Raw genomic sequence first — 20,937 nt, forward strand, 5'->3', positions numbered from 1 at the left:
TGTTCTCCCGGTATCCGTAAAGAATTGACTGTGCGAACGCGTTTACCTGTGAAGGGCACCGGAAAAGTGTCACTGGTGATCTGCGGGGCCAACTTGAAAGTTTGTGGTTTAATTATACGTGCTTCCTGCGTTCCTTGAATTCGCAGTGACTTGGCGACTGCTGGTAGCTCTGCTGAATCGAATGCATTTTGCAAGATTGGTGATAGCTATGCGGCGTGACCATTTTTAAGTTTTACGAAAGTTTGCAGGTCACCCGTCGCAGATAGCTTAGTTCTATAGGCCTTGACCTTGATAATCGAGAGAGGGGCGGAAACTGCCACGAGAAATCGAAACACATTTTCATCTAATTAACAAGAAATCACCAATTAGCTTGCTAATTACCTTAAACGGCACTTATTGAAATTTATGAATTGTAGGCGGTGACTTTTCAACTCCTATCCACTTGCAATGAATTTCCAGAATGACATTAGTTTCGAGATATGGGCCATCGAACGCGCCGTAAAAATGCACTGCAGTCTGTTGTTCCACTCACTTTTCTAACAAAACGCTTTTCTTTATACATTGGAGCACACGTGCAACCGGAACGACAATGTATTTCGTCCCGCACATCAGAAACTCGCCGGCTACAATTCGTAAATTGCAATATTGATCACACTGCTCACGTGGTATTCTTTATATACTCACGAGATATGGCTATGGTTAGCTCTGCGCACGTACGACTTGGTGGCAGCGGTCCATCGATGGCCCCGCCCCCACTCATGACGCGGCGGCTCCGTGTCGGCCGCGTGTTTCGCGTAGGCGTGCTCGCGCCGCCGCCGTCTGTGGGCGTACTCGACCGTGAGGAATTCTCCGTCTTCGGGGTCGCGCCCTTCGTGCAGCGCTCGTGCATTCTTTGTTTCTTCCGTCTCTGCATGACGTTGCTCTACGGCTTCCTCGCTTCCCGTTTTTGCTGTCGCTTCGTGATAACCTTCGGTGCCACGATATCGTGTATTTTGTATCGCGGGGCGGGGCGTGTCCCACTGTCGGTGTTCGCACCCCGATGAGCCTAAGAAACTGGAGAGCGCGAGCGAACGCTGATTTGTTCACCTTGCTCGTAAAACAAAGCACTATAGCCCACGTTTTGCGCGACCTGAAAGCGCGTTAGTCCTCGTGGTGCGGCTCCAACGTGAGCCTGGTAACCGAGACCTGGAACAGAAGTTCCGGTAGTCACATATGTTGTGACGTATTGTGTTTCAGCGGGATTCCGGCTGCAGTGCTTTCTTCGTGTGCACGCATCCTCGATAAGATTGTCACGCTTCATTGCAAGGTCTTGCACTTAATTTTACTTTATCTCTTCTTTGATCGGACGCCACACCGTGGGTGACCTTTGGCGGCGACCTTTGTTTACGGCTTGCCGCGTAGCGTGGCCCGCACGGGCGCCACCACCGGAAGCGGGTCGCGCACGCCGTGCGCGTCCCACGTTTCGCTGCCGGGGCTACGTAGCGCTGCTTTGTATGCTCCGCCTGGTCGCCCTTCTACGTTTGTCAACAATTTTCGCGTCTCCTTTTAGCCCTTGGACACAAAACCTAGCACGCACCGTCACGCTCCCGCGAGCAGGAGAGGGTGGAGGGAGGCGGGCAGCCTTCCGCCGCTGGTGCGAGCGTTCGGCCCGCACCGCGCACGCGTGCGGGTGCGTACCAGACGGCGGCGACTACGGGCACTGGTCCGATCGGAGCGGACGGCAGACGGCAAGCTAAAACTGGGCGCTGACAAACGCCCGTATTGTCTGTCATCCAAGCAGCGTCATTTCACGCCAACTGTGTATATATATAAGCATTACTTGTTCAGTATTTTCCCAAAATTTTCTGAACGGGAAAAACATCTTTGGCCACGTGAGCGCCATTTGAATTTCACCAAATGATGGAAAACCAGGCGCGAAAACATTCGACGAAAATCATCCGTTTGGCGCATTATTTTAAAATTTGGGGTTTTGCGTTGTCTGAACATTGCTATTTCATTATAAAACACTTTAAAAGGCAATTTCATATTTTTCACTTCTTAGCACCGAGGTGAAAATATGCAAATTCTAGCGTTTTTGATAAATTTTTCACAAAGAACGGTCAGGAGAGAAAATCTGGAAATACTTTTAAAGAACTCTCCCTAAAAGGTTCTATCCTCTAAATTATTATTTTCGCCTATGTGCTGCTCACAGGCTCCAAAATAAAAGCGTGAATTTGTAAAGAAAAACTCTATTTTGGCCTATGTCTATAAACGTTAGTAGAGAGTTTTAGAATAGGGGCCCCAAAGAAATAGCGTCGAAGCCACTGCGCATGCGCGAGACGCAAACTGCGTTTGGGTTTTGCGTTGGGAACGCTATTTCAAATTATATATTCAGACCGTTTCATCGGGCGAGGAGGATAGGGCGCGCGGAGAGCCTTTCCTCCTCTCTGGCTTGGGCGATCCGGCGCGGCGCTGCTTGAAAGTATTGCTGTCGCGTGCTCCGGAAAGATTTCGAGATGTTTTAGATCTTACTTTGTGAAATTTACGCCATATTCGTTCATATAAGGTCATCAGGGAAGCCTTTCGGTGCATTGGTAACTACTGTAGGCAGAAATATGTCTTGGGGGGCGCAAAAATGTGACTCGCATGATCAGCCGCGGTGTACGCGCATTATCAGTCGCGGTGCATGTATGTGTTGTTTACTATTTTGCTTATATCGATTTTAATTCAACAAAGAAAACCAGCGTCTCTGTATTACGAGCATTAAATAGTAAATCAGCTCACTGTCTGATCAAATGGCGTAGGGAGTAAATCAAAACATAAGAGCGCATGCTCGTGCACGGCCAACCTAAGGCAACCACGAAACATATGAGCGGCAGGCGCTATCAAATATTTGTGATACACTGGCATCGTTCTCACGCATTTCAAGTCTAGTATGCTTGAAATTACTATATGTCTACGCTAGCCTTGCTGCATGAGGCCCATGGCGCTGCTCAACACAGCGATCACTGCGGTTGGTGAGCCAGCAGGATACATATATAAGCTGTGTGCTTCGGCATTGCCTTTTTGGCCTGTATACAGCCATAATATATGAGAGGGTTCGCATAAAAAGAATGCGATGGCTATTTTTGAGCGCCGAATTTCCGTAATACGAGTGAGTGCGTCGTAGAGAACTGAACGAACACAACCGAAAAAAAATTCGGTTATCATCCTCTTTCTCTAAAAATCAAGAGAAAACGGGCTAACGCCGCACAACGTTTATAAATATATAACCGCTGATGCCGTATGCTCGGACCATGCGCTATATAGAACAAAGATATCTGTAATCCAGAACCTACTACTGCTTAAGACGCTCACGCAGTTCGTGAACGGTCGCTTTGCTGGACAAGCTTAATTCAGACTGTAAGGTATGCTGCTATTACTACCCAAAACTATTTTAATCATGGGCGGAAGCTTCATCCATCCAACCAAGTAGTCACGCAATGTAACCTGCAGCGAACAGTTTGAACACTTGTCAAAGTATAACAGCACAGCTCCTATCGTAGCAGAACGGTACCCACGCTGTTACGATCGTCGCGTATGTTTCATGGCCCCTAAATCGCAGCTTAGAAGTAGAGGATAATACTGCAATAGGTCACATTAGTGATTGGAACATTCGGAAATACACAATTGCCCTCCGAGGCTGATGGTAGGCTCAAATATGCGTGCACCCCCCCCCCCCCCCCATTCCGCTGCGTGTTCCGTCCACCTCAACGCCAGCAGAAATTCCGCCATGGCGCCTTAAACCACTTCAGCAAGTCTCACAGAACTGTTTACCACGTAGAAGACGCATGTCATACTAAACAGACCGTACGACCGCGAAAACAAACGCCAGAACCTACCGCCGAGCGTATACCTGCCATGCCAAAGACCGCTTTCACCCAAGCCAGTATGGCGCTGCTCATAGGCGGCGCCACTGCGTTCACGATATGGCGGCGCCTACGAAAAAACGGTAAATAGCGTTCCCAAAAGCTTTCAACAAACATGGCGGCACCCATCGAAGCGACGGCTCTAACCTAGCACCAAACTGGGTTCGATTCGCGGTAACGCGTGAAGTTCGCAAGCTAGGAGAAGTGACTGCAGTTATCGCTTTCTCTCAACTAGCGTGTGTTATGAAGGTTGATTCATTAGACGCCGCTGATTCCGAATTCGAGTGTGGATTTTATGGCTCGTAGGCCTAACACGGCTAAGCTTGGCTGGTGAAGGCATGTAAAGTTTTGTTGCTCAAAACTAAGCACAACTAATTGTTTGCCATAGTGGCACTGTCAGCGCAAGACCCTATCCGCAAACTCAAAGCCCTATTCTAAAACTCTTCACTCCTGCGTGCTCCAACGCTACCAACGCTAACACCCGCAAAGCTCTTTGGGGCCCCAAAATATTGGGGCCCCTATTCTAAAACTCTCTAATAACACACTAAGGTGGTCCATGAAAAAGTAAGCAGACAAACGGATATCATTGAGAAGAATAACAGCTTTCGCCACGGAAATTTTAATCAAACTAAGTTGCGTTTTCATTGAGAGAAAAATTTTGAATTTGAGTCCCACCATTGCATTTCTTTGGCTCGCGCTTCCACTTCACCTGATACCATGTTGGTGGCAAGTGCAAACCAGGGTGATGCAGATCACGGTTTGTGCGGAGAGGAATAAAAGCCGTGATCGCTCAGGAGTTCCTAAGAATTTAAATGCTGAAGGTATGCCTACTTAAGGTAGATTGACATTGCGCACTTCCGTGCTACTGGAATTATACATACGCGACCGCCTACGCGTGAAGTGGCAAGAGCGGACCACAAATCGCTTGTTGTTATTCTTCTCAGTGATATCCGCTTTTCTGCTTATTTTTTCATTGACCACCTACTAAGATCTGAACATAGGCCAACATAACCTTTCTGCCGAATTCAGGCTTTCATTTTGGAGCTTGTGAGCAGCATACAGGCGAAAATAACATTTTAGAAAGTAAGTTTTAGGGATAGTTCTATAAAATTTATTCCAGGTTTCCTTTCCTGACCGGTTTTTGTGAAAAGCTTCATAAAAGCACTAGAATTTGTGCACTTTCACCTCGGTGCCAAAAAAGTTATTCTGTGAAACTGTTTTATAGTGAAAAAAAAAAACAAAAACAATGTTCAGGCAATGCAAAACCCCAAATTTTGAAATTATGCGCAATACGGTTGATTTTTGGCGAATTTGTTTTTCACACCTGGTTTTCCATTATTTCGTGAAATTCAAATGGCGCTCACGGGGCCAAAACTTTTTCCCGGTTGAAATATTTTAGGAAAATGCTGTGCAAGTAATGCTTATATATGTGTAATTTTTTTCGTAATTTCTTGAGAGAAATGATTTTTCCCGAGCGCCACGGTTGGGACAGTTGGCATGAAATGACCCAGCAATGAGTGGGAATACTTGTTTGTGTAGAAAACGAGCCACACGATTAGATGATGTTGCACAATTAATACCGCTCTAAATTGAAGTTAGGTACGGTACAAGCAGTTTGTACTGTTTCCCTATCAGTACTCTCTATCAAATACCCCTCTCATACCGCAGAACGGTTGTTATAAGTACTTTTATTTTCATACAATTTTAGTTTGTTTTCTGCATGTGCCTAAAATCATGTTTTCTTTCTTTTCTTTTTTTACAGGTTGTGGTGTTACTTTGTAGGCTATTTATTGTATTCTATGCTTACTTTAAAGATGCAAAATTGTGTTGGCCATCCAATGTTATCTTTATTTCATTTTTTAGACCTGTCATTACTTGTGGGACAAATTGTATACGTGCAGAGGTGAAATTTGCCACTTGAAACTTTGTATGAACATACTTTGATTTAATATTGTCTTGTTTATATTTGCTCGTTTAATTTGTCTAAATCAGCCTATCTTAATATATTGTTTGCCTAAGCGAGAATGAGTAGTGGCCACCACCCACGATGCCTCACTCTCCTACACAGATTTAATAATAATAATGCTTGGGAAACTTTCAGAACAGACCGCAAGTCTAACATGTTTTGAAATGCAGCTTCTATTGTGACCATTTCGTGTATGTGTTAATTGTTGTTGTCCTTTCTTTCTTTTTTTTTTCTCTAAGTGACTTGTTTTCTACCTTGAGCTTGATTATGCTTGTCAATACTTAGTATTTTATTAGTGCAGTGCAGCAAACATTTTTTTTTGTTAGACCGCAATATCTATAGGTACCAGGACACTGTGGTTGTCCTCACAGGCTGGAAGACGCCACAGTGTCACGTGTCGGCGCTAGAAGAGTGGGCGAAGACTGGTTTGTGATTGGCATTTTGGGAGGAAGATATACTTTGCACCAGTGCCTCAACCTTTTTTTTTTTGTTTTTCAGTAGGTACATTTGTTTACCCTTGTGCCTAAGCACCATCTGCAAGACAAACACTCCCACTACGAATAGGGAGCGAGCACGATTGCAAAATTAGACCGTAAGACCCTCACTAGCTCGAGCATAAGATAGCCATTTAAGATTATCTATTGCTTATATAAATGTAACTTGCATATTTGATTGTCATTTCCATATCTCTGTGCCCTACACCTTCTGCTGGATGCACAAGACGTTTCACGTGCCCCACTGAGGCTGCGTACCTGATGGATCCCACCAGATTTCTTTTTTTTTTTTATTACTAGGCCTCAAGATTGTCATGTGGTGCTCCCTTTTCTTTCTAGTGTTTCCGCTGCGCTAATTCCGTTTCTTTGTGGCTCCCTTGCTATAGTATATTTTGAGTGTGAACATGAATCGCTCTTCAATCCTTCACACTTGAATGTTTCTAACCTTCTTTCGGGTCCCTGGTTTTTGTGGCCCTGCTATGTAACCTTGTGTCGGCTGTGGTTATACCGACGTCGAATTGTTGTTGTTGTTTTCGTGCTGTTAGCTGCACGGTTTCTTTTGCATAATGTTTGTGTTCTTCGTGTGTTTTGTTTTAATATTGTACATGCAAACTGTCTCTGTATATCGTACCTGTTGAGGTACTGTCCCCACTCCCCACACTGTAATGCCGATGAGGCACTGTGGGTTATAAAGGAAAGCCGGCGGATCCCATGCCCTGTGGGAATTGATCTTATGTGAAAAAGTGTGCGGAGAGCCTACCAAGTTAACGAAACGGCCATGAGAGCACCAAACCGGCTATTTCATGACCTACATGTCATGTCACGACCGATCATTTGTGTTCATAATACACTCTTGTTCATACTATGCCATTTCTGGTACATACTAATGACGTAGACGGCTGCTTCACAATCTACATGACATTCGTGTCTTGACCTATCATTTATATTTGTCATGCACTCTTGTCACGTTACGCCAATTTTGGTACATACCAAGTTAACGAAACGACCATGAGTGTTCCAAGACGTAGGTGGGTAGGTACTGTTGAAGGGGCAAATGTTCATCAAGCAATGAATAAATGAACGAATGAACAGTGCGAGCTTTTTAACGCAGACACGACGACTTGGTTCCCGGCCCCCGGTTGTAGCAGCAGCAGCAGCGCTTCCTGCGGCGGCACCCGGTGACCGGCGGCGGGGCCAAGAAATCGAGCACCAGCACCACGAGACATGCTGGGCACCGAGCAGCGCCACGACGCGGCGGCAGCGGTGGTGCCCTCGCCGGGCCTCAACATGGAGCACGGCTTTCTCAGGAAGATCGAGGAGAACCAGATCCAGCGGCACTACCAGGTCTCTCGGCATTGACATGTGTATAGACCGTTGACGGCACCGCCATTTTGCGATCACAGTGCCGTCTTTTGTCCGGCGCCATCCTGGTATATGTGGCATCACACTAAACGGTGTACGGTGAACATGCTGTTGACGATGAGTGGCAAGATTTCGCGCTTGAGTCATCTGATATCGCAGAAATTCCAGGCACAATGCATTAGAATCGCACTAATTCACTATTAAACTGCTACCTTTCCTAGCTGTTGCTGGGAGAAAATAGAATCCGCACATACCAGTGCCAGGAGGAGTGGTGTGGGGTGCTGGTTCGAGGCTGCGTTCCTCCTCGCTGAGAAAACTGTCTATATGTGCTGCTGCTTGCAGAAAGCAAAACGTCGAGGACCGAGTCGAAATTATTCATTCAGTATGTGCTGTGTAAACGTTAAGTAACAATTTTTCACTTTTTCGTAAGATTCTGCCTGATCAGAAGAGCTTTTGTTGAATTCTAGACTACCATGCTGCTTCTGCGTAGGCAGGAAAGTTAGCGTTAGCGAGGAATATGCCGAGTGCTGCATGAAAAGGAGCATGAGGCATGCAGGGGAATATTCCAGCGAAACCACTGGCTCGCCCTCCTGCCGAAATTTCACGTTTCGCGTTAGGTTCAGTTTAATGCCACGTTCACGTGCATCATACTTGCCTGCTTCGTCAACAATTAATGCAAACTGGGCATCGTCTACTGCAATGCCACTCAACAAATGTTGGTTTTGCAGATGATTATGGTGACTTTTGTTGGCATTCTCTTCAAAACGGGGTGGCGACAAATAGTCGCATAGCACATGCTCACATAGCAGCCTGGCATATTTGGCTATCTGTATGGTATACAACACCAACCGTCCCCACAGCGTTTTTTGTGTGGCGTTGGCAGATGACAACAGTGGTGCCCTGTGCGAAACTTTGGCTCGAGTGAACCGGTGGTTTATCCTGGTGTCGCACATTCTCTGCATTCAAGCGACCACACCAGCCACCTCACTAGTGGCGTATTCATGAACATCTGTTACTGTATGTAGAACAGTGATGCACCAAAACAAGTTGTTTACCCGGAAATGTAGCCTCTGAAAGCAGTTTAAAGTCTTTTTTTGTTCTGCAACAATAATTGTCACCTGCCTCGCTAGCGTTTCCTTTCTTGAAAACTCGATGCTTGCTACTTTCCTGTCGAGAATGCTGTGCCATGCTGATAACGTGCATGCTGTTCGTGACCTGGAAGTACCAGGCTTGCAGCGTTAAAGAAAGGAAATGTGAGCAAGGCAGATGATTATTGTTGTGGGACATGATACGCCCCAAAGGGTGCAAACTTTAAGAGTGTATGCGCAGATTGGAGCTAAAGAAACAGTACTCTTAAAAAAATGTACACCTTTTGGGGCTTATCTTGTCCCACAATAATAATCATCTGTCTTTTCCGCATTTCCTTTCTTTAACGCTCCAAGTTCGGTGCTTCCAGGTCACGTACAGCTTTTGCGTTATCAGCGTGACACAGCATTCTCGACAGGAAAGTAGCGAGCGCACCTTTTCTCCAGGAAAATCTCTCTGCATCCCGGTCGCTGATATAGGTAAAGGTGTAAACAAAAGTAATTAGTCCCGAATGTGGGTAATGGCTATGCCCTCCTGCTCTTTGTGATAAAGTTTCGGTGCTTATAATTAGTTTGCTCATTTATAACCAAAACTTGTTAGACGTCTTTCACGCAGTTTAACAGATGGAGAAAGCGATGCAACCTCCTGCAGGTACTGTGGGCCCTACAGCGTTTATTTGTCGATAAATAATGACTTCAACTATAGTAAACTGCTCACGTTCTTTGTATGGATATACTATGTCGTCACTCACTGCATAACAAGCTAAATTCACTGGGGGTGTTATTCATTGTTCTGTCAGGCTCTGCACCCATTACTGTATTTGACAGCTCGGGTTGAGAGTTTTCATATTGGTTGCTTGGAGAAGTGCAGGTAACACAGTACGCTAAACCACGGTATGCGTCTAATGGAAAGTAAGTCATCATACCTTGCTGGTGAAGCAGCGCACTGACATGGACACAGTGAAGACAAACAGGAAAAGACGACACTCGCTGCACTCGCAACTATTTTATTTCAGAACACATACTTCATGTTTATATACCTGCGCACCCTCAGGCGTCAAAGAAAATCAAGGCAAGATTAAAGGCATTTTTTAAAAATCATTTGCCCACGCATACTCGGGCGTCAAAAATATGGCACCTATCTATCATGGTGTGCAATCCTATCGTAATTTGTTGCAACCCTAACAACCATTTTTATTAAACAATTTTTTTCTTCTCTTTAGTGTACTCCCAAAAAGGCAACCTCACCATTGCTTAGATGCACAGATGGCTGACTGATACAACCCTCTCCCCTCTTGTGAATATGAAAGGCTTCGATTATTTCCCTGGTTAGCTGATCCTGGTTTCCCCAACCAAATTACGATAGGATTGCACACCATGATAGATAGGTGCCATATTTTTGACGCCCGAGTATGCGCGGGCAAATGATTAAAAAAAAATGCCTTTAATCTTGCCTTGATTTTCTTTGACGCCTGAGGGTGCGCAGGTATATAAATATGAAGGATGTGTTCTGAAATAAAATAGTTGCGAGTGCAGCGAGTGTCGTCTTTTCCTGTTTGTCTTCACTGTGTCCATGTCAGTGCGCTGCTTCACCAGCAAGGTATGATGATCACTCACCAACTCGCCCAACTTTCCACTTTATGGAAAGTGTTTCTGACTCTCGCGCAGTTTTGTTACTCGTGAGTGTTGGAGAATGCTTAGGGTTGCGCGTCTAGAGAGTGTTACGAGTAGAGGATTGCAAGGCCACCTGCAGCTCGGCCACAAATGCATTGTTTCACTACCTGGTGTCCGCAGCCTTGTCCTAAAGCAGCTGCACGAATTTTGTGTAGTTCTTTTTAAAAAATAATAAAGCTGTCGTATTCTATTCTTAGAAACTCTTGTGAAAGTTGCCAAACTGCGATTACATCACAGCTTTTCGCAATACTGTGAAGTCGTGCGCGCGACGAGTCATTTACTTTGCCGATTGGTGCCCGAGTTTGCCTTCATAATTTTGGAGTGGTCGTTAATGCATACTCTTGAAACATTGCGGGAACATATATGGGGCATTAGGAGTGAACGTAGTCTAGTTAAACAGCATGTGGACATTGAATTTTGATGGCCCCATGATCATTTTTCATAGGCAGTTGAAGACCTCCAGCTGTGGCTGTTTTCTCATTCTCAGCCTTTGCAGGCATCCATTCAGTGCCGATCGACACAGCGTGACTCAAACAGCTAGGGCGTCTGAGGCGTAAAAGTGCCACCAACGTGAATCAAAAGACACGGCACTGTTGCGGCTCGAGGTGGCGTGAGGGCAAGGAATCCACCAAGCCCATCGACGAATACGTCCAGTTGTAGGAATGAAGGAAAAAAGGGTTTATTTTACATTAGTTGCACGGCTCCAGTTAAGGAAACTCGCTCCATTTAGGAGCAAGTTAAACATCGGAGTTCACATCAGGACACATCGGCGCCACTGCACGAAAAGTCCATGCTTTTAATAATGTCGTCTTCCCTAGGCGACTCGACTAGGGAATCTGATGACTGTATCGCAGCCAATCACAATCGTCCCATCAGTTGCGATACCACGGCCCATGCTATCGCAATGCTCCGCTGCACCCCACCTCCGAAGCATGTTCCCCCCCTCCGATGGTATGAAATATGTGGCAGGATAGCACCTTGGTAATCCAAGGTCGGTGCCGTTTCTTCGGTATCGTTTGATGTTGGCCCCTTTTCATCATTAGCTCAGGCTATCAGGTAGTGGTGGTGGTGGTGGGGGGAGGGTTGCCTTTTGTGGACCCGTCAGCAGTCGGTGTCAATGCTGCATTCAATTCTTGGTAGGCGCTGATGCATGGGTGGAGGTTGCCTCGTGGCAAACGTCTAATTAACGTCTTTAGCCATGTTGCACAGTCGGCAGTCTGCTTATGTCGCATCTTTCCGACAGGATTAAAGTTACCTTTTTTTGTGCCGATGATATGGATTGCCGCACCGTGCTTTTGCCCTGTCCATGCCATGAAGTTTGAATGGCATGGTGTGTGGCATTACATTCGGTGTGTCTGGCACATTGGTTGAGTGAAGATCGTCACTTGAAGTGTTAAATACTTGATTAACGAGTCTAATGGAGGCCAGTGTATACATTCATGCATAAATGTTTTCGGAATACACATCCGCGACAAAAAATGTCGAAGCCGCTGCGTTCGCCCTTGCATTGGACTTCCACTGGATACTTCTCCGCAAGACCGTGACATTGCTCACCTCCATTACAACCTGAGAACCGAATAAATTCTTTCGCTAAATGCGTGTTCTGAAATTTACTAATCCCGGCCACGGCGGCCGCATTTCGATGGGGGCGAAATGCGAAAACACCCGTGTGCTTAGATTTAGGTGCACGTTAAAGAACCCCAGGTGGTCAAAATTTCCGGAGTCCTCCACTACGGCGTGCCTCATAATCAGAAAGTGGTTTTGGCACGTAAAACCCCAAATATTATTATTATTATTGAAATTTACTACTGTTTTTGTGCATGATCTAGTGAAGTTGTAGCAACATGGTCGCATAACGTGAACGAGCAGCAACTCGTACATATATCATGAATGTTTGATGCCGGCATAATCTTCACACTCTTGTAGGCGGAAGACAGCAGTTGTGTTTGAGAATTTGTTTGTGTGATAATCAACTTCTTGCGCATGTTGTGGCATGGAATTTCATTCTGGTGGACGCTCAACTTTTTCCATTTTCAGATGTGTTACTCTTTGATCTGCTGGTGTGCCGGCGTACTTGATTCGTGACTGCATGACTGCATGCATCACGGCAGGTGTGTTTTGTTCTTAATTCTCTATTGCCGTGTATTGTAAACCAGAAGCTGTGTATCTGCAACAGAGCACCATTGCGTGTTTGAAAACGCGCGTGCTTTAAGGGGCGCACATTTAGCCGACACTTGCGTTGTCCTGTGTCCTGTCTGTTAATGTCCTGTGTGTATTTTGCTCTTAATCGTGGGCAGCTTAAGGAGGACGCGATGAAGCGAACTGAGACTGCCAAACTGGCGCGCCGAGTCGGCCTGCCCAACAAATCGACCAAGCCGACCATCGAGATTTACCGGCCTCCCGGTGAGTCGCCGAGTTGTTTATTTGTTTATTCGAAACGAAGGCAGAAAAAGACGATCGACATCGCAGCGGGTGATCCTTTTCTCAGTTCAATATTACACTCTACACTGAAAAGTCACAGATACGATAGTTTGAACACTGCGAAGTGACGTCGCACACTTGCATTGCTCCTGTAAGCGCTGGTGTGTGGTTGTTACCTGGCGTGCAACTCTGGCAGATTTTGCACACAGCTCAAAAGTAGGCAAACGCCAAGTCATTATGGCAGTAATAGTGTGAGCGATTTATTTAGAGAATCCAGCAATACAATATTTGGCAGGAGTGTCCAATTTAATGTACGGTGTACCATTTGGGGACGGGGTAAAAGAGGGGTATGTATGTAGAATGTATGCTCGGTGTATGAAATAATGTTGGCTCTGGGAAGCGGTGTCCTCAAAATATCACCCTCTCTTTTTCTTTTATCTCTGACAATCCGCCACCTCTTGGCCGTCTTCTGTCCTATCTGGATGCCTTCCGTACCTTATGGCTGTGGAACCTCAGGTGTGAGGGTTTCTGGTGAGAAGTTATGCCTCTTTACTCTTTTTCTCTTTTGCAACTAACAACGCACTCACGTGACCACTGCGGTGAGCTACTGTACTTTGGGCAACGAAAACAAATAGCTCTGCACCTGTGCAAATATTTGACAGAGAATACTTCCTTCTTCTTGTTCCGCATCATCAATAGTTGCTGATCGTTTAATTTCTGAGCCCTGAGAAGACGGTGAATGGTGACTTGAGCGCCTTTATGCTCGCTCTAATCATAATTTTGCTGTATATGCTCCAGGAGCATACACAGGAACATCATCGCATGTAATATTTGGCAGGCACAGTGGGGCGCTTAGCCACGGAACCGTTGGCCTCCGTGATTTTCGTTGTGTTGGGTTGCTCTGCACTAGAAATCTCGGAGCCGATGTCGTGGCTGACTATGCTAATTTGTGCTGCACTTTGCTGCAAGATATGTTCGTGGTGAAACGCTCGCCTCTGGATATGGAACACCGATTCGTCATAACTTCTGCATCTCCATTTCTTGCGCGCAGCTCAACGGTATTTAGTGCTCACTTCCTTCATCTGTTTCAGAGCTGATGTATTCCTTTTTTCGTTGCGCAACTACACTAGTTCACTGCACATGCTCACATTGCTCAGGTCACAAGAATGTCTGCGTGGTTTCTTGTTTCGACAAAACCTCTCTGTAATATAGGGCTATCACTTCATTCGTGGGAGTTCTACTTACAATGTCCAAACTGGGTTCCCACTGAGTTTCATTTTCGAGACCAGTAGCAGTCATCGAGGAATATGGATTAATGTTAGCTAGTTGGCTACATACAGCATAGACGCATAACACGGCATTGTGCTGTTTGTGTGCTTATGTCATACAAAGATTCACTGTGGAATAACCAGTCTGCCAGGAAGGTAATCAAATTATGCATGAAGCATCGTTTGCTTTATACCGGGGAAGAGATAGAGTAAGTACAGGGTTATGGGATTTCAGATTTAATATAATAGGCGAATGCCAAAGCTACACGCATGATGCAGTGTGCTGGCCTGGGGAGTACGAAGATCAGAATTTTCCATGCACATCGTTAGAATTCAACGCACAAAACCAGCCGATAATCCCGATAGAGGAAGCAGTAAAATGTGGGCAATATTTTGCTCAGTGCTGTTGTAGATGAGTTCGCACACGACTGAAAAACAATGGTAGTCATTTCGTTCCACCATTTTGCCTGGTTTAAATGTGCGCCTGAGATGACAGTGCAAGGTCGTACTCTTAGGCCAAATACTTTTATCGGTATTTAAGCACTCGTGCAGCAGCCGAAGTTATGGATTTAGGTTGAAAATTTTCATGCTGGTCAATATCCTCTCTTTTTTCTTTTCTCACGAAGTAAAAACCTATTGTTCTTATAATTGCACTGAATTCTCCTCATGTATTTTTCTCAGTAAATGAACAACCCTTCACAGTTCACGCATTATCTGTCTCGAGTTCCGTGTGTACACGCTGCTGTATCGATTCGCTGTCTAGCGGAGAAAATACATTAGTTTGAAACAGGTGGCGTCTGCTGCTTTTCAGCATCCGCCGATAATCTGGCAGTTCACTGCTGTTCGTCCTTTTTTGCTATTCGTCAATTTGGGTAACACCAGCATTGTCGGGGCGCCCATCATAGAAAAAAAAAAAAACTTCGAAGAATCTTTTGCCACGTAAAGTCAATCTTAAAGTGCGACCAATCGGTCGCCGCTTCGGCCGTCCTTATTTTGAGGCAACCAGCGCAAATTATTGTGACTCATTCCCATTAGACAGTGGGCACATAGAAAAAAAACATTCGCTCACGAAACAGTGGCATCTCTAGCAAATGGCGCAAACAAGCGCACAGATTCCGCGCACTAGATAGCTGTATTAGCAACTGTACAGTTGTTCACACTTTTGTCTATACTGCCGCGATGCAAAGAAATAGATCTCTGCGTTGCTGGTCAGCTTGAGAGACAGTGCTTGCGACCAGGGGAAGCCGCATGCGGTACGGGGAGCAACAACTTAGTGGCGTAGCACTGCTGGTGAGCTCGAGGAGCATACACATGCTCCTTCTGTTGTGGGTTCGATCGCAGCAGCGGTGGCTGCATGTCTACGCGGGCAAAGGGCCAAAATGGTCGTGCACTTAGATTTAGGTGTACATTATTAACCTATCACTACCAATGTACTGGACATCTTATTCTAAAGCCAAGTACTCCTGAATGAAAAGTTGTGAGACATTAAAATGGCGTGTCTTCCTCAGCCGGACCACAGTGGACTTCGCTACCAAAGTAAGATGCCATATCTCGCTGAAGTGGCTGTTAAAAAAATTGGCTTTCACCGTTTTTCCACATTTGCAGACACTTCTTGTGAAGCCAAGTACATCTTGCGAAAGTTTCGAGACATTCAAATCGTGCATGTTTATCAGCTTGAATCATTGCTTATACCCTATTTCTTGAGGAACGCACCATAGTGCGCCTTAGGCTGTTAAAAATGTCGACGTTAAAGAAGACAAGGCTGACGTACTTGGTGGTTCAAACGATTTCATGATTTAGTGTCGATTATAACTCTATTCTCTGTCTTTCTCATGTTTGATTTCGACTCATTTCAAATCTCATTTGTGTCGCATATTACGTCGACCGTGGACTCTTTAGGGTCAGCACTTGGAGGAACATTCATTTTCGACCAAGAGGCCAGGTGGGCCAATCCTGGAGATAGCCGGCTATGGTGCAGCATGGCTAATTTTTCGCTATATTGGCGCTAGTTATGTGCATACCATTAATTTTACCTACTCAACGACTAATTTCTGCTGCTTGAGGGCACCGCATAAGCCGCCTTCCAAGCACCAATGCCTCGTGCAAGCCCCGCTTTGTCTAAATGAACGGGCTTGATTTTCCAAAAGTATTTTGTACAGCGGCTTTTCCACAACATATCTGTCTATGGCGATTCACCCTTTACAGGGGTATAGTGCAATGTTTATTTTCGACTATATTGGCGCTATAATTACGCCCATACCATTAATTTTACCTAACCTGCGACTAATTATTGCTTGTCTCATTGAGATCTGCATTTTGATACATCTTGCGACTCGCTACGATGCTCTGGAGGTGTCAAAGGGCCGTTATTTTTGTTGACATGGTTACATTAAGATACCCAGATCCCAGGTACGTCCACCCATGTGAAGTTGGCTTGGAAGACCTTGTCTTTCTGTAGTAAAGAGGTTAAAGAACCCCAGGTGGTCAAAATTATTTCCTAGTCCTCCACTACGGCGTGTATCAATAATCAATTCATGGTTTTGGCACGTAAAACCTTAGAATTTCTAAGGACGTCCCGGAAACGCAGTATTTGTCCCAGTACCTTCCGCTGCCGTACAGTGGCATAGCTAGGTCGTCTGGCACCTCAGGCCCATAGGTCTTCTGTCCCCCCCCCGGATGTACTCGAGGAAGGCGAGGATATCAACAATTTCCGGGTGTCTTCAGACAACCCCCCGCCCTTACTGGCCCCTTGCAACCCCCTCCCCCCCCCACCCCCCTGTTGCTACGCTACGCCACTGCTGCCGTATCATTGCTTTCATTGCTCTGCCACCAATAGCTCGAAGGCTGAAGTGTGGACAACCATATGTTGCATTGGAGGTGTTCATAATAAGTTGGTGGGAGATTTCAACAAAAAATAAATTCAGTTGAAAACATAAACAGCAATAAAGTACAAATAAACAGTTGCCCAAGCTTTGGTTGAGAAAGCGCTGGATTTTGCAACATTCTTCTTTTTTTCTTTTTTTGTAGTAGGCAGGTGTGTTGCATGAATTCTGCACATAAACATGATCCGTCTGCAAACAAAATAGCATATGTTGGATAAAAGTGTTAGGGCTAACATAAGAACAGCCACTTTATTCCATCTTGTTTTCATGGAGTGGTCGCTGCATGTTAATGCTTGAATGGGTGCATGCACTGCATTTCTCCAGGAGCTAACATTATATGCGCTTAGGTCACATGCTGCATGAAGCACTATGGCTGAGCATGAGAAAAAGATGGCGCCATGAAAAACGTGTTTTGGTTATGAAATGAACAAATTGCCGTTTATGTAATTTTCACACTAGACACAGAGAGAGAGACTTATTATAATAGGAAAGGCTGATAGGCTGGCCTGAATGAGCTCTCACCTGCTACTCGGCATTGGAGAAGCGAAATTGGACTAAAAATTAGAGATGATGAGGAATAAAATGGATTATGCACTTTAATTCTGCATGCATAAAATGTCGGAACTTAGTTCATCTATTGCAATATCACAATAGCGGAAAACTTATTTAAGCTCTTTAGTTAAAGTGTTTTGTAAGTCTGTGGTATTAAAAACGGTAGGGGAAAAAAATACATGCAGAATTTGCTGTGGGAGTTATCTAAATGATGCGTAACCACTTGCTACTAATCATCTGCGGTTTCGTCGTCGTATGCTGCTCTGTGTGGCATAATTGCAAGAAACACCGCAACATAATCGTGAAACGGAGAAGCGCAGTTGCAACGCCAAAATCATGACTGAGACCAGCATGAAGAGGCAAGTAGTAGCAATGTTCACTTAATTGTGTTATATGATGGCGCATTTGGGGGATGCCGCTGCTTCGTGGAAGATGAGCACTGGCCGATCCGTGCTGTAGTATGTGACGTTATTGAACAGCTTCACATCTGGTAGATCTCGTACGTAGACATGGTTGATGGCGCTGCCTCCTCTCGATGCGAACCATTATCAATCGTGATCAACCGTACTCCGGCAGCAGCTGTGTATGGCGCGGCTGCGCTGGCTCTGTCTTGAAAGCGATCTGCGATGGCGACCGTGCGCCGAGTGCTGATAGCTTCATGTGCGCTCTGTTCTTGCCGCTTAGTTTGCATTCAAGCAAAAGGCAGCACAAAGGTCAATTCGCTCGTTGCTTCGGGCCCTCTCTTGAAAGCGATCATCTTACGTGATGGATGCACGGAGGCACGTCAGATGGGTTTCCTCGTTGGGTAGGCATAGAAATTTTATGCATTAAAAAAAAAAGTTGCAGCTGGCTGATTCCTCCCGTAATCTGCTTAACAAAGCTATTTGTGCCCGAGCAGATACGTAATAGTTCAGCAACTAGTTCTGAGACAAAGAGAAATCTGTGCTAACTTTAGTATTTTGCGAACAGTTTTTCCGTTGGGACCACTGCCCGCATATATGATGTGTTATATTGAAATGTTTTGCTAAGAAATTGAATTGAAGTGAAACATTGCCCAATTGTATTGGGCTTGACAAACTCATTTTTCAGAAAGGATGGCCGCGCAAAAAAAAAAAGCTTAACATAAAAAGGAAATGAAACTGTCATTCACTCGAGAGCTGCACGAGCAACACATGAAGTCATACGAGCTTCTCTGAGAGAAAACTTCCCAATTCAAGAAAATATCGTTTTTGTCCCGGGCCTTTTGACATCTTCTAGCGGTTCTGACGAGCTCAGACAGTAGAGCGACTCCTCCAGAAAGGCACTGGTGCTGTGTTATATTCCCAAACCAGGCTGAATTTTTCAAGTGTGAAGCACTATTTGTGTGAAACCGATACGCATTTTTTTTGTAGCTTCGTGCTACCGTCGGGTGTACGACAATTTACTAGGCTTGTACAAATAAAAGTTTTTTGGTTCAAAGCAAAGTCGAAGCATCTAGTAATTAGTATTGAATAATTTCGAAGCGAATAGTTAGAATAGTAGTAGTGGGTTTTGCATAAGACCTTGACATAAGAGCCAGATGTTGACAGATATAAGAAAAGTCGGTTGTTAGCTTGTAAAAATGGAAATGAAGCTGGGACGAGGTAAAACTATTCGTCTGTTTTTATTACAAATCTGCCATTAATGTTCTTTGATTGACCGAAATGGTTCGGACAGCCTACACGGGCGGGCCCGATAGGAAAGGAAGGTATTAAAGAGGATAAGAGAAAGTTCTGGTGTTGATTTCGCCGACATAGAAAACATTCTTAGCGCTGTTCCCCAAATGGTCGCACAGAACAAAGTTTATTGACTTGATTAACAAGGCTCGATCTGTAGGATGATGTCGGTCATAAAAGAGAGAAAAAAAAATGTTCTGTGCGACTTTCTTCGGCTTACGCTTGCGTGTAACATGCACAGCGATTGTAAGAACAAATTAGGTGAGCCAATATCATGATCTCATGATGCATCAACCTCCTTGTACCAGAACCGGTTTGTAGAAAGAACTATTATAGTAAATTGTGTAAACTTTGGAAATCATAAAACGTCGGCAAGCGTCGAAGTTTGGAACTTCATGTAACACACGAAAAGCAAAAAAAAAAACAATGGCTGGAAATGTCCTTATGGCAGATGTCAGAAGTCGAAAGGCTACATGGAAGCGTGAATTTCTGCAAAACCAAGTGAAAATGCGCAAAAGCGAAGGAAAAGGAGTAATATGCTCTTGGTCATGTTAATGCGAATCGTAATGTGAGGCTCTTGCACGATGCACTATTGTGCAAAACCAGAGCAATCGTTGGGCGCGCGATGTGCAGACCTGCCTCAGTCGAGCGAAGACGTGGCTCCTCCTCCAAGCAACAGTAGCCACCACCACCACCATCACCAACATCACCACCACCACCAGGCGGCGCTCATGAATGGCACCAATGGCATCGGAGCGCCCTCTCAGCAGCAACCTGCTGCGCCCAGGGCGGTGCACTTCCAGGTGGGTGCCCTTGCACGTGTGGCCGTAGAATACCACAACTGAAACACGTCTGGCTGGGAGCAGAAGAAACAACGGCACTAGAATGAGGCAAACACTGTACCAGAAAAAATTTGGCACTACGTTGTCGTAGTGCCAAAACATTGTCGTTTTGTAGTGGAAGGGCACTCGTGAACTGTGGTAACTTTGTGAAGCTAAACATGCTCCGCATGCTGTTAAGATTAAATGTTTACCTAAATGACATCGCATTGTTCCAGATGATAGTTGTACGCAATTTTGTGTTGTTAGAGTATGTACAATATTATACCTATATAAACTTGACACAATTACTCAACCTCCATCGGTTCAGCTCATTGCGGTTTCGACTGTTTTTACCGGTGACGTCACTGGTGACTTCAGGGGTGGACTGAGCAGTTAGGGCGGAGCAATTAGATCCAATGTGCATCATTGCTGACGTGAACACACACTTGTGAAAGAACCCAACTGCGATATGCTTAGAATCTGAGAGCAGATATGTCAAGCAATAAGTGATTGCACATGGATGCTCTGCCGGGTCTGAAGGCCACATTGAGCGCTATCTGGGAGTTTATAACAGCTGTGTGCTCCAAATGCAATCATAGGTCACTGTTTGAGATGCTGTGTTAGACTGCATGTACTGCCTTTGGGTCGGTCCACGAAAACCCTTTGGTACCCGGCAGGAAAAACCGGTCTACATGTGACGAGAATGCCTCGTATTAAAGGTTGCCGCTGGCCAAGGGTGATGCCATTCCGAATCAATTCGTATAGCACCTTGTTTTTACTGCGAACAAAAGTTACGTGCTCAAAATTGGATGAACATGCCCTCTCATCTGT

At 45.2% G+C, this 20,937-nt stretch overlaps 1 protein-coding gene across 4 annotated transcripts in view; it reads left to right on the top strand.

Annotated features, from left to right (window-relative positions):
* Positions 1 to 20,937, top strand: part of LOC142590618 (MIF4G domain-containing protein-like) — a 152,912-nt gene that overhangs the window by 101,778 nt on the left and 30,197 nt on the right. Inside the window, exons 1-5 of one of the 4 annotated variants that reach the window (XM_075702947.1) lie at positions 7,463 to 7,691; positions 12,506 to 12,579; positions 12,766 to 12,871; positions 13,406 to 13,420; positions 19,919 to 20,088. In XM_075702947.1, the coding sequence (XP_075559062.1) occupies positions 12,781 to 12,871; positions 13,406 to 13,420; positions 19,919 to 20,088 (276 nt within the window). In that variant the 5' untranslated portion in view covers positions 7,463 to 7,691; positions 12,506 to 12,579; positions 12,766 to 12,780. Of the gene's footprint in view, positions 1 to 7,458; positions 7,692 to 12,505; positions 12,580 to 12,765; positions 12,872 to 13,405; positions 13,421 to 19,918; positions 20,089 to 20,937 lie in introns of those variants that run through there. The other 3 variants (XM_075702944.1, XM_075702948.1, XM_075702945.1) reach the window with 3 other exon arrangements.

This window comes from Dermacentor variabilis, chromosome 8 (genome assembly GCF_050947875.1).
Source record: "Dermacentor variabilis isolate Ectoservices chromosome 8, ASM5094787v1, whole genome shotgun sequence".
NCBI lineage: Eukaryota > Metazoa > Arthropoda > Arachnida > Ixodida > Ixodidae > Dermacentor > Dermacentor variabilis.